General features: G+C 44.1%; 1 protein-coding gene across 2 annotated transcripts; it reads right to left on the bottom strand.

Annotated features, from left to right (window-relative positions):
• Positions 1 to 2,624: 2,624 nt before the first annotated feature.
• CD5L (CD5 molecule-like) lies at positions 2,625 to 12,272 on the bottom strand. 2 transcript variants are annotated; one of them, XM_012658476.1, is made up of 6 exons: positions 12,079 to 12,271; positions 10,241 to 10,267; positions 7,149 to 7,472; positions 5,698 to 6,030; positions 4,822 to 5,142; positions 2,625 to 3,603 (listed from the first exon to the last, which is right to left on the bottom strand). In XM_012658476.1, the coding sequence occupies exons 1-6, from the start codon at positions 12,104 to 12,106 to the stop codon at positions 3,599 to 3,601; spliced, it is 1,038 nt and encodes a 345-aa protein (XP_012513930.1). In that variant the 5' UTR covers positions 12,107 to 12,271; the 3' UTR covers positions 2,625 to 3,598. The 2 variants fall into 2 exon arrangements, with proteins under 2 accessions (XP_012513930.1, XP_012513931.1); XM_012658477.1 differs by lacking the exon at positions 10,241 to 10,267 and having other exon boundaries at positions 12,079 to 12,272.
• Between the last annotated feature and the right edge of the window lie 856 nt (positions 12,273 to 13,128).

Here is a 13,128-nt window from a genome sequence, read left to right as displayed (position 1 = left end):
AAACCACTCTAACATTCCAATCTCTCTAAAGCTTTGAATCCTTTTCTCTACATTAAACCAAGGCAGTGTGTGCCACTTCACTCTGTGTGCCACCTTTTTATCCATGTTTCAGCCTACCAACCAAACTGTTAAAGCCCTTTCTAACTTCCTCGGCTACAACATTAAATAAAGGATATATTCTTAGTAAGCCCATATCAATAAAATCAGTCGAGTCTAAACTTTTGATGTTCCTTCCACCATTATCCTACACCTTTAGTATCCATTCCCACACATTTTGCCCAGATTACTGGTCTGTAGAAGTCAGAAAACTTAAGTAGTTCTTTTGGAGTGTAGTGCACCAGCGCGGTGGCTCACGCCTGTAATCCTAGCACTTTGGGAGGCCGGGGCGGGCGGATTGTTTGAGCTCAGGAGTTCGAGACCAGCCTGAGCAAGAGCGAAACCCCGTCTCTACTAAAAATAGAAAGAAATTAATCGGACAACTAAAAATATATAGAAAAAATTAGCCGGGCATGGTGGCGCATACCTGTAGTCCCAGCTACTCGGGAGGCTGAGGCAGAAGGATTACTTGAGCCCAGGAATTTGAGGTTGCTGTGAGCTAGGCTGAGCCACAGCACTTACTCTAGCCCGGGCAAAAGAGTGAGACTCTGTCTCCAAAAAAAAAATTATATTTTAAAGAGAAATAAGACATTGAGAATGATTAAAAGTTCACCAGGTAGCAAAGTTAAAGAGAGCCTTTCCAACAGAGGAAGCAGAAAGCATGAATAGCTGTCATTCTGAGTTGCCTATCTTTTATAATCCACCTTCATTGGATCTTTAATTGATCTGTGTTTTAATGTGGAGGCCATGAGTTTTAAATGTCACCTCTGTAAAGCCGGTTGATTGGGCATCCATTCAACCAAGGCCACTAAGAGAAATATCTTGCAGTACCTCTGTTATAGGCCCTCGTTCTCATCCTTTCGGATCCATAAACTTGATTTTATAAATGCAACGAGAGTCTATTCATTACTAATCTAATCAACGTTGCAAAAGATGAATGAATTGTCACCTTATTAATTTAAAATAAGTAAATTCGTTGGAGTTCTTTTGGTTGGAAGTACAAAACCCAACATGAGAAAACCCAATCAAAAAATGTTTTAAAGTACATAAAGTACACAGAGCAGTTTGTCACAGAAGCCAAGGCCAGGAATGCCATTGGATCCCAGGAAGAGATAAAAACCAGAAACCAAAAATACTTTCTAGAATCCTTGTGTCTCTCATGTATGTTCCTCTCTGTTCATCTGTTTCATTCTTATCCATGTACTTCTTTGGAGGGGCTTCCTCTGGTTCTCAGATACGTATGGTAAGGCATTTTCCTCTCCTCTATGAACCTGAGTTTCTCTACACATTTTCCCATGGTAGCTCTTAAATATTCATTCAACGAATTAAACTACAATGGAACATTTGGTTTAGGAAACATAAACACACTCTAGTGTCATTAACAACCGTGGGATCCCATAGCCAGCATGCAAGATTCCAGCTCCCTCTTTTGGTGATCTCTCTCACATTTCTTACCGGAATAACACAGAGTAAACATTACAATTACACCCTGCACCTAATGAATGGACAAGTCTTTGTCACCAGATAGTATCAGCTCTATGCACTTCCTTGGGGACTCATTTTTCAGAGGATTCCATTATTCCATTATTTCAACAATGTCAGAAATTCTATCCTTTCTTCAGTGTTTTTACATTCCTTGTTAAAACCTAATGCTATAGGCCGGGTGTGGTGGCTCACGCCTATAATCCTAGCACTCTGGGAGGCCGAGGCAGGCGGATTGTTTGAGCTCAGGAGTTCGAGACCAGCCTGAGCAAGAGCAAGACCCCGTCTCTACTAAAAAAAAATAGAAATTATCTGGACAACTAAAAATATATAGAAAAAATTAGTCAGGCACGGTGGTGCATGTCTGTAGTCCCAGCTACTCGGGAGGCTGAGGTAGTAGGATCGCTTGAGCCCAGGAGTTTGAGGTTGCTGTGAGCTAGGCTAATGCCACAGCACTCACTCTAGCCCGGGCAACAGAGTGAGACTCTGTCTCAAAAAAAAAAAAACAAAAAAAAACCTAATGCTATAAAAATGAGTACTCTAGGACAGATGGTGACTTAGGGAATCACAGCTTTGCTCCCTGACTCCCAGCAGAGTGTGGGCTATATCCCTCCCACCCTCCTCCAGTTCCACTTTTCCCTTCCTCACACTCGCTGTCTTGCCTTAACTGTTGAGCTGTTCTCACAGAATTAACCAGAGTCAGGAACCAGAGATCAGTGTGATTCTATGTTAGAAATATAAACACACGGGTTAGAAGAAAAGCAAAAAAGATGTCAGATTAGAAAGGCATATCAGAGTTGGATTATTAGACATATGTTAGCCTGAAGTGCAAGAGTGGCAGAATTGACTTCGGGTTCACAGACTGGAACAGGAAAAAGACAAGGAGACAATTCCACAACCAGAGGAGAGCCATCTTACACATATGGTTGTGTTTGCTGGAAGGTTCTTTTGTACCTAATCTTGGCTAAAAGGCCATTGCAGAGTAACTGACACACCTGTTTCCCCGTGGGAAGAAAGAGTATATCACAGGGAGGCAACTGTTGAGACTGTGAGATTTAATGTATTAGACAGTGTAAATGTAGCCATTTGATAAGTACTCAGCTTAGCCTCAGAGTCTATAGTTGCCGATTTTTACAACTAAATCTTGACTCTCTTCTTAGTATCATCCTGTCTTGCCTCAGGCTTGCAGGCTCCAAAGTCTCCTTTGATAAACTGAAAATGGTATTTTCTGATTGTCAGGAGATGCAACTTTAGACTTCTCCAACCTCTCTCTGCCTCTTTCTTGACATTTTCCCAGTAACCAATACATTTTTCCTTGGATAAAGTAAAATGTATTTGTGAAACTCCTCTTGTTAAATGCCAACCATGTTGCCAGGTTGTATAGGGATGGACAAGAAAAGTAATTTATTAGGGCAATCAGAGGATGAAACATCTTTTCTTAATTGTCATGAAAAGTTCTAGGATTATAGAATGATGCTCTGCTCCTGAAAAAAAAATGGTCTAGAAACAGCAGAGTAGTGAGGTTAGTTATTATTGTGATCACCTGAAGTCTGAGGGAAAAAAGAGTTCAAAAAAACTAGTTCCAAAATATTGTCTACCCATGTTTCCTTTCAAATGTTCCTTTCGTTGTTTCAGTCCTTTCATGTTGTTTACAGACACAGATCATCCCTTAGTAATGGCCTGCACATCTGGTCAAAGTGACAGGCCTGATGATTCCAGGTAGCTTAGGGAGAGGCAGGAAAGGCTGGAACCAATGCCCAGGGGTCAGCAGTGAGCATAGGGCAACTGGAAGCTCATCCTCCTAAGCAAGAAGGAACTCAACAGCTCTTATCTAGAGGCGGTGATGGGGATGCTTGGCCCTCAGAGCAAGGCGTAAGCACTGGGCTCTGACTCCCGAGGAGACGAGGGAGTGGTGGCCAAAGCCTGAGGCCCACCATGAGCACTGGGATAATCAGGGCCCAGGAGAACAGGCAGGGGCAGGTGGAGCCAGTGGGGCTCCAACGTCAGGAAGGCCCGGATACTATTCTGTAAAGAGAAGAGAAAAATGCAGTAAGGATGGAGATGGGCCAAAAAGGGATTATTCCATTCAAACTCAAATAAGCTAAGGAAGAAGATTGCGGCCCAGAATAGGAAAGAGAGCTGAACTATACACATATCCCACACTGACGTAAGGCAGGTCAGAATCTGGTGCAGTATCCAGAGACTTATTCGACCAGCTCCCCTGTGAGTCACAAACAGCATTCGCATTTATTAACATGCCTTATCCTCACACACTCACAAAAGTCTGTGAGGCCAATGGGACAAGTGTCTCTCTGTTTTGCAGATGAAAACACTTAGGTTCAGAGGAGTTAAGTGACTAAGATTACATAGCTTTGAAGTAGCAGCAGCGGGGCTCAAACCGTAAGCTTCCGTTGTTAAATCCATTCTTTTCTGGGCACTAACTGCTTTCCACACTCCTCAGTCAACTCTTAGCTCTTACCTAGTTCCAGAGTTAGTTGTTTAACCAAGTAGCCCCACACTGATTACACAACTGGGCTTCAGACCTGTGGCTCTCTTGAGTCAGCCACCAGGGACTGCACTTGCATTTCCTGGTGCAGGTTGGGACAGGGCTTCTTTCTTCCTTCCCCTGAAGAGGTCTATGGTTCAGGGATGGTATCCTGCCTTCTCTGGTAAGACTCTTTCATGGACATTCCCAAAGAGCCCCCTACCATAACCCCTACTCCCACAGACCCACTTAAAATCTGGGCAGTGACAACAAATAGAATGAGGTGAGCCCATCTTCTACAATTTAAACTTGGGGTTTAAGGATGGGGGTCATCTAAGAGAACTAATTCTGGGTTGAGAGTAAAGACTGGTTATTATAATTCTGCTATATGATTTGAAAGCAATTTTTATGATTTGGGAAAGTTGCATATTTTCTCTCTCACTTTCTTCATGTTTAATATAAGGATGTTGATCAAATAATTTTCAAAACTCCTCTTGTTCTCACATTCAATACTTGTAGATTTTTTATTGTATTCCTGGTGTCAGCCCTATCCCTAGCCCCAACTCCACCCCCAAGATGAATAAACCTACTAGAATACCCCAGTCATATCCCTGAAAGTACTCACAAACAGGCGATGATTGTGAGCTCCTCCATGGCCCTGGGAGAGCTACCCTTATCCCCAGAGTCCACTCCCACTGCCCTCTCTTCCTTCGTCACCCTCCACGCCAGCCCTCATGAACTCCATCTCTAGGACTCACCTGAGCAGATCACAGCCACATCTTCCTTATGGGTGCAGTCGTGATACCCCCAAAATCTATGCTTGCACTGCTCCAGGGACTGCTCCTCCCCCGAGCAACGAACATCATCCAGCCAGATGCGGCCAACCCCAGGGCCATAGCTTTTCCTGACTTTGAAGGATGGAGAGAGGGACTTCCCACAGCCCAGTTGCTTGCATACCACCTCGTCCTCCTTTTTTCCCCAGCCATCATCGCAGACCGAGCCCCATACACCCTTGTGAAGCACCTCCAGTCTCCCAGAGCAGGGCATGTCTCCTCCTACTAGTCTCAAGTCAAAGACATCTGCAGGATGGAGGAGGAAGTTGGGGGTCGGAGAGAGGAAGGGAAAGGAGAAAAAATAAGATCGTTTACATCCTCACCAAACACCATCAGCACACTTGGAACACTTCACGTGTGTTTCTGTGATTATAGCTCCTTCTCTAGGTCTCCATCAGGTTCCAATCCCTGCAGCCCAGGTCTGCTCCTCTAACTAGGGCCTTTTCACTTCCCCATCCATTTTATAAATTTATGATATTTATAATTGACTTTCTAATAGTTTTTAAAAACTGAAGAACTCAACAGATACATGAACTGGTGTGTCCTGATCCTATTATATAGAATTCAAGGCAATAATAGTTCATATTAATGTAGTGCTTAATGTTATTTAAAACATTTTCATATACAAAGGCAAGTATTATAATCCCTGTTTTAAAAACAACAGAATTGATGATCAGCACAATTAAATAAGTTTGCAATGATCCTTTGGTGCATGAGTAGTTCTTTGTAAATATTGTTTGAATGGGATTCCATTTAATTAAATCCATGAATAAACCTAGTCTCTGGATGCACAGGCATTACCTTCACATTCAACCCACACGTGGTCATCAAAGGTGCAGTTGTTCTTCCCCCAAGGCTCAGAAGTGCAATTCTGAAGGGTTATTTCTTTTCCTGAGCATGATATCTGGCTCGGCCAGATGGGGCCTTGGCCCTGTGTAGCCTTGTTGCAGTATTTTTGGGCCAGTATGGCCCTCCCACATCCCAGCTGGTGGCACACCACCTTTGTGGCCTTGAGGTTCCAGCCTGTTTTGCATACAGGGCTCCATTGGTCCTGGTACTTCACCTCCACTCTCCCCTTGCAGGGCCCAGGGCCGTCAGCCAGCCTCACCTCCTCAAAAACTGGGCTGTCTGCGTCTGTAGAGAAAGAAAAAGGAAGTGACTATTCTCTGCTAGAACATAGTCTTCTCAGAAAAGGGGGCCCAGTGGACACATCTCTCAGTTCTTGGTGTTCAGTATAATCTGTATTAAAGTGTTTAATACCGCCTAACAGATGCTTATTGAAAGAATGAATGAGTGAATCAATGCAGGAAACATAGTTTCTCAGGCCCAGGTTGAATCATTATCATTTCCGTAGCATTTTAATTTTTCAAATTATTTTCACTTTCAACTTCTCATTTGCTGCTCACAAGAGGCAGTTAGAAACATTGTGTAGATTTTTTTTAAAAAAAATGCAATAACATACAAGATGTGCCCACAACCAAAAACCCTTTGGTTCAGGGTTGGCATTATCAGCCAAGTATCCCAGATTAGTGCTCCCAACCCTCAACCTTTCTAAGAAATAGGAATGAGACTTCAGCATCAGGGCAAAAAGTGATGTTTCTTCAGTAACAAATTCTATGGGTAGACAAAAAAAAGGAGACATAGACTAGCCCCTCAGTCAAATCACAGCCTAGTGGAGGTGAAAGTACTAATAATTTCTCCCTCTGTGTGAGGGATAGCAAATATATGTAGGGAAGTAAAGGAACACAGATCTCTCCATCTATGTATCTATCTCTCAACCTATTTATCATCTATCTATGAGATTGTGTCGGTTTGCTGTGAGTATCTCCTGTCTACCCCACTGGATGGTAGACGCCTTCAAAACTGAAACTTTCCAAAAAACAAACATTATACTTTGCAAGCTCATTTCTTCCCCCACAACTCCACCCCCAGCTCCATAAACAAGATAAACTATTCAACAATTGTTTAGTGGTTTCTTGATCCGTGCATGTTTGTTTGTGTGTGTGTAAATAAGAGAAACAGGTTAAATCGAAACTAAGAAAAAAGCATTAGCTCGACCAAGTAGGAGTAACAATGCTAAGTGAGGATATTGTTTGTCTCCAGGATTCACAATTGAGAAAGTGTGAGAAGTGAGGGACGAGAGACCAATTAGCCATCGTGTGAAAGTCTATGGTGGGGAATAAAGACCAACAGGAGTGGCCTTGAGGGGTATGGGCAGCTGGCAGATGGTCTCTGAGTCCTGCAATACTCACCCTCACACAACGCCCCAGCAGCCTCGTTGAGAGAACAATCAATAATATCTTCATCTTTTTCACAGTGAGCCAGTGTATCTTCGATCCCACTGCAATTGACATTTTGAAAAAGAAATTTTTGCCATTTTTCTGGCGGTGGTTTATATAAAATACCACCAAGGGCTTCCTTGGCTGCTCCACAGCCCAGTTCCCGGCACACCACAGCCACGTCGTTCTTGTCCCAGTCGTCATCACACACCAAGTGCCACTGGCCATCCTGTTCCACCTCCACCCGTCCTTCACACCGGTGGGAGCCTCCCACCAGCCGCACTGTTGATGGAGACTCTGCAAAGAGATGGGATATTAGCTGGAGACCTGGGAGGAACCCAGAGGCTGCTCAGGCACAAACTCAGCCAATTTGGGCCTCTTCTGCCCTTGACAGAGGGTGTGGAGCATTGGGGGACTAAAAAGGAGGGATCAGATGGGAAAGCTAGGGAGGGGAGCTTGGGACCCCATCTCTGAGTTCTGATTCTGCTATAGCCTTAATTGTACCCTACCAAGAAACTCCAAGATACCTAGAAATGACTTCTGGCCTTTTCAGTTTGAAGATTAAGGGAAAGATGTTGGTTGAAGATTCAACAGAATTTTTAGATTCTCTGGTGGTCAGAACCAGAAGGACCTATAGAGATCTTAAAGTCCATCCACTCCACTACTTCACAGATGAGGAAAATGATCCTCATGGTAGTGGTGGTCCTATGGTCACGCTGTCCAACAGTGGAAGCCCCAGGCCAGAGCAGAGGTGTAAAGATGATATCTGTTGTGTTTTTTCTTCTTCACGACCCTGTCTCTCTCCATGGCAGCCAGATTGAGGCAGAGTGTTTGCATATAATTTGGGCTGAACAACCTAACTCTCTGTCACTGTCAGTGGCCCACTCCTACCCATCCTGTGACATTGTCCCTTGTGCAAGCACCCAGTTCAGAAAAAATGCAGAGAGCATCAAGCAAAGGAAGTCAGAGCTTCAGAGTCTCGGAGCCACAATAGTTTGTCTAGAGAATTCTAGAGGTTAGCAGTAGGAGAGAGGGTCCATAGAGCCTCCGGATAGGTTCTGAGGAATCAAGGACTTGGTTCTGCTCCCTGAATAGAACTCTGGGGGTGGAAAAGACCAACAGAAATGTTCTCCCTTCCACCAAGACATACAAGTATAGTGGAGATGGCTATGAAGGGAGACCAAAGAAGAGCCCATCAGACAACAAACATTCATTGAGCACATACTACGTTTCAGGTATTTTTTTAATGAGCTCAGAGAACAGTGATGAACAAGATAGATAGCATTGCTCCCCTCAAGTAGCTTATATTAAGTGGGCTTGGCCATTCCACAAAGTCTTCTGCAGCCTCAGAGCAACATAGCAGAGGCTGAATTCGCCATGCCTTTGTGGAGTAGGGCAGTTAGCCAAGAGAGGTCTGGTGCACCAGGAGAGGCCATATTGGACTCGAGGGCTGTGGCCTGTTGGGATATAAACAGCCTAATAGAGGCCAACATGGGCCACATGGTCTGACCCAGATACCTGCATGGATGGAAAAGGACTTTGAGGACCAGATTTCCCACTTCCTGCCTTGTCTCAACTTTGCTCAAACTCCCGGGAACTTGGAATCAACCCAGGAGATGTGGTTGAGTGAGAAAACTTTGATCTGAAGTTTATGTTTAGTTTGTTTATTTGTTTTTGTTTCTCTCCCTTTCTTCTTTAATTTTTTGGGAGAGAAATATGAACTTGAAGGCTAGAGATAGAAATTAAATTTTAACCATAAAAAACTAAGAGAAGTTTCCATTTTTGCCCACCTGACTTCAAGGTTTATACATCTGGTTATAAATATAATTTGAAAGCAATCACCCAGAAATCACTGTGGGGTGATTGTATCTAAGATTCGTTTGGATCAGCATTATTGTGTACTCCAGGAAATGCTAGCTGTCAGGATCAAGCACGGGATGTTTTATTTCATTTTGGATTATAAAATTCTCACTTTTAATAAATTTTCATTTTCTATCAAGTAGAAGACTAGAACAGCTCTCAGGAAAGAAGAAATAAGCAATAAAGATACACATAGTAAGTATATAAGAAATTCAGTTTGAGGAAATATAAGGGCTGAGAAAAGATTTAAAAGGCAGAGAGAAGAGCAGAGGGGCTCGTAGAGCAGCTGTGTCCTAGGCAGAGTGTGCTTAGCCTATGCCTTTAGCCTACAACATCAGCAGAGGGGTTGAGGGATGGGCCCAGGGGCAGAGAATTAACATCCTGGAGTATGAGGGGCTGTAAAGAAAGCAGTTGCCTACCTGCACTCTACCTGCAGTAACAGACAGCCCTGGAGGCCAAGAAAAAAGACTAAATAATCTGAGTGGCAGGATGAGAGCCCAGAAGCAGCGCTCCTTAAGGAATCAAGCTGTATCCATCAGGGTGTAGGATGCTCCACACCAAAAGCAGAATTTGTAGCTGTCCATCTCTGGGAAAGCCTCTACCATCAAGTGAAAGTGTAGACTGAAGGACAGTGTCAAAGAAGCTGATAATCCACAACCAACCCTCCTGAGTTTGGACCATCATAGCCTTCCTCTCCCACAGACTTGTTCTCTCTGTGCAGGCCCGCCCTCTCCTTGGGCGTACAATTTGTACGTTCCCCAAAGACTCCTCAAGAAGGTAGCCAATGGAGGCTGAAATTCAGCCTGTGCTTTACTGTTGAAGCCGTGTGCTGCATAGAAGCAGATGAATTTCTAATTCAAACAAAGGTGACTTTAAGCCTGGCAGGGGGACTTGGATGTGCTGGAAAAGAAAGTTCATTTCTCAGATAGACCCACAAGGCAGTGAAGTGCCCTCTGGACCTGAAATGTAGCTATTTCCTACTAGAATGCTGGCCACGCAGCCATAGAACCAAGTGCGGAGAGGTCGCCTGCAGGGATAAACCACATTAAACCCTTTGCAAGACTGAATGGGTGGGTGGGAAGCTGGAAATGAAGTTTACTGGGCCTGTTTTAACCACAGCCTCTCTCTATGGCCCAGGAAGCTTCAAAATCTCCCCTCCCCTGAGCTTGAAGGCCTCCCTCTCAGTAACCCCCAAAAAATCTTACCTAAGAGTCCAGGCCTCGTACAAATGGCTGGGAAAGAAAGAAGGCAGCTGGTGAGGTCATGAAGTCAATTTCCAAGGCTTTGTTCAAAGAACACAACTCCCTTGCCAGGCTTTGTGAGCCAGAGCAGTAGATAGAGACTCCAAGGTCAGTCCTGTTCGCACCTTCTTCTCCTGGGATGACCAGCTTTGAAGGACACAGACACTGGCTAGGAACCACAGACACCAATTCTACCACAGATGCCTGATCCAGCCTGTTCCCTTCACATGTGATGGTGGCCCGACCTCAGGCAACGATCAATTTGCTTTCCAAACAACTTCTCATTAACCCCATGCCCTTCATCTTCAGAATGTGGCTACTCTCAGGCTCCATGAGGCCTTGTCTTACTGTCTAAAATTCAAGGTTATGTCACACATATGTGAATCATTGCATAACCCCACGCACAAAACATGTATACACGTGAAGGAAAAGGAGCATGCCAAGGTTGATACGCAGGTACAGAAGTGATATAACCAGTAAGTGACTTGGAGGTTCTGCAGCAGGGTGGATGGTTGCAGGTGGCACAGACCAGAAAAGCTTCATGAAGGAGGGGGAGTGTAGGTGAGCCTGGAAGACCCATTAGTATATCCTTGAGGGGCAAGATTAGTCCTTGCTAATTGGGTACCACAGGGGATGCAGATGTTTAAGAGACGGCCAATACCCTACAATGGACACGTAAGTGTCCAACTGAGAGATCCACGTGGGCTACGGTGATGCACTAGATCATCAAGACAATAAACATGGATGTGATTGATTAGGGTAGGGATTCAGCAGGCATTGTCAGATGCCCTATATTAGTTATCTTGTGAAAAGTCTCCTAACAAGCCTTTGAGGAACATAATATTATCTTCACTTCATAGATGAGAGAGCAAGATTCCAGAGAAGTGTGGTATCCTATAAATTCAGACGGCTAAGAAATCAAAGAGCCAGGATGAGAAACTCAGGTCTCTTTGGCTCCAAAATCACTAGAGTAACCTAGGCAATAAGAAACTGGGGAAGGCCAGGCGCGGTGGCTCACGCCTGTAATCCTAGCACTCTGGGAGGCCGAGGTGGGCGGATCGTTTGAGCTCAGGAGTTCGAAACCAGCCTGAGCAAGAGCGAAACCCCATCTCTACTAAAAATAGAAAATAAATTAATTGGCCAACTAAAAATATATAGAAAAAATTAGCCGGGCATGGTGGTGCATGCCTGTAGTCCCAGCTACTCAGGAGGCTGAGGCAGAAGGATTGCTTGAGCCCAGGAGTGTGAGGTTGCTGTGAGCTAGGCTGACGCCATGGCACTAACTCTAGCCCAGACAAAAGAGTGAGACTCTGTCTCAAAAAAAAAAAAAAAAAAAAAAGAAAAGAAACTGGGGAAAATTCGGGAAACATTAAATGAAAGAAACACTTTCAGAGGAAACCAGATAATATGATCAATGAAAGGTGACTGTCTTGCAACTCTACTTCCTTTCATGGCTCTACCTGCTGCTACCCAAGGTCCATTCATTTGTCCTCTTATAAATAGTACTTAAGGAAAATTATGTAAAGAGGGAAATGGAATAAAATGCAATAAATCTGTCAGTGAAGATATAGGGAAATAGGAAAAAAATCTAATAATCACAGTAGATTATAAATTGGGTATGGATTAAGTGGCTTTTTAGGGTTTAGAACAGTTGCCAGATTATAGAAGGGAGGGAGAAAACCATCCTTGAAAGTGCCATCCTTAAAGACCATCCCAAATCTGTGCCAGGGGGCAGGGAGAGGATCCTAATCAAAGTTCCAGAAAACTCTAAAGCCTAAACCAACAGGAGCGGAGATACTCACCAAGGATGAAGAAGAATAGCAGAGCCATAACTCAGGCAGCTGAAGGTGATGAGCTGGAATTTAAGAATGAAAGGAGGCCCCAAACAGCGATATTTAGTTTGGGCTTTAGTACTCTAAGAGGGAGGAGAGAGGCAGGTCCTGTGTGCGTCAAAGCATTATCAAATGACCAGAAACCAATGGATTCAGGGGACAGAACTGACAGAGCTGAACTTGCTGAACTCAGCATGCTCCAGAGGAAGGGAGGTGGCCAAAACTGTCAGAAAGATGCTAAAAGCAAAACTAAACTAACAGAGGCTGTCATAACTTGGTTCTGCTGTAAGTCCAGCTCCACCCATCTCTACTTCAGCCCCTTCACTATGTAACCAGGGGAGATAGCTCCCACATGGAAAGGCATGTGCCAAAAATATGGTCATCCCTCATTAGTATACCAGGCAATGCTCAGCCTCCAAGTATGATTTGTGGAGTAAGTAGGCCAATTTCGATGCCTTTACTTCAGAAGGAAGTGGGTAAAGGACACAAAAGCCAGAGGCCATAGAATAAAAGCAGAATTGCCCTTGAAGGCACATCTCATAGGCCATAATCCAGGGTTAAGGTGTCAATCTCTGCATATAGGCCTAGTTTTACTGGCTTCAAACCAGCTTTCTTAGTGCTAAGCAGAGAGTCCAGTACACTAATCTGCTCTTCTTCTATGCTTGTGCTGATGTATGCCCATCTGGGGGAGCTGAGAGGAGGCAGGTCCCTGTGGTGATGGGCATCATGATCACTGGACTCAAGTTGTCCCTAGCTCTAAGGTATGATGGACAGAGACTAAACAGTAAGACCCTAGATATTCCCAGGCTCCTCTGTCATGTTGTATTAGGTATAGCTATGCTTCAAGAACTATTCAACTCTACATTAATCCACCATTCAACTTCATATGCTAACATAACCCCTGCTATTTCAAGCAGGGTAATTTGTCCCTTACAATGAGACAACTTAGCTTCTTTGTAATATTCGGATCACACAACACAAAGCTTAGTTCGTTGTAGGCATTCATTTTTTTATCATTAT

Source organism: Propithecus coquereli, unplaced genomic scaffold, assembly GCF_000956105.1.
Source record: "Propithecus coquereli isolate 6110/MARCELLA unplaced genomic scaffold, Pcoq_1.0 Scaffold59, whole genome shotgun sequence".
NCBI classification, from domain to species: domain Eukaryota; kingdom Metazoa; phylum Chordata; class Mammalia; order Primates; family Indriidae; genus Propithecus; species Propithecus coquereli.
This window is presented reverse-complemented; position numbering and strand designations above follow the sequence as displayed.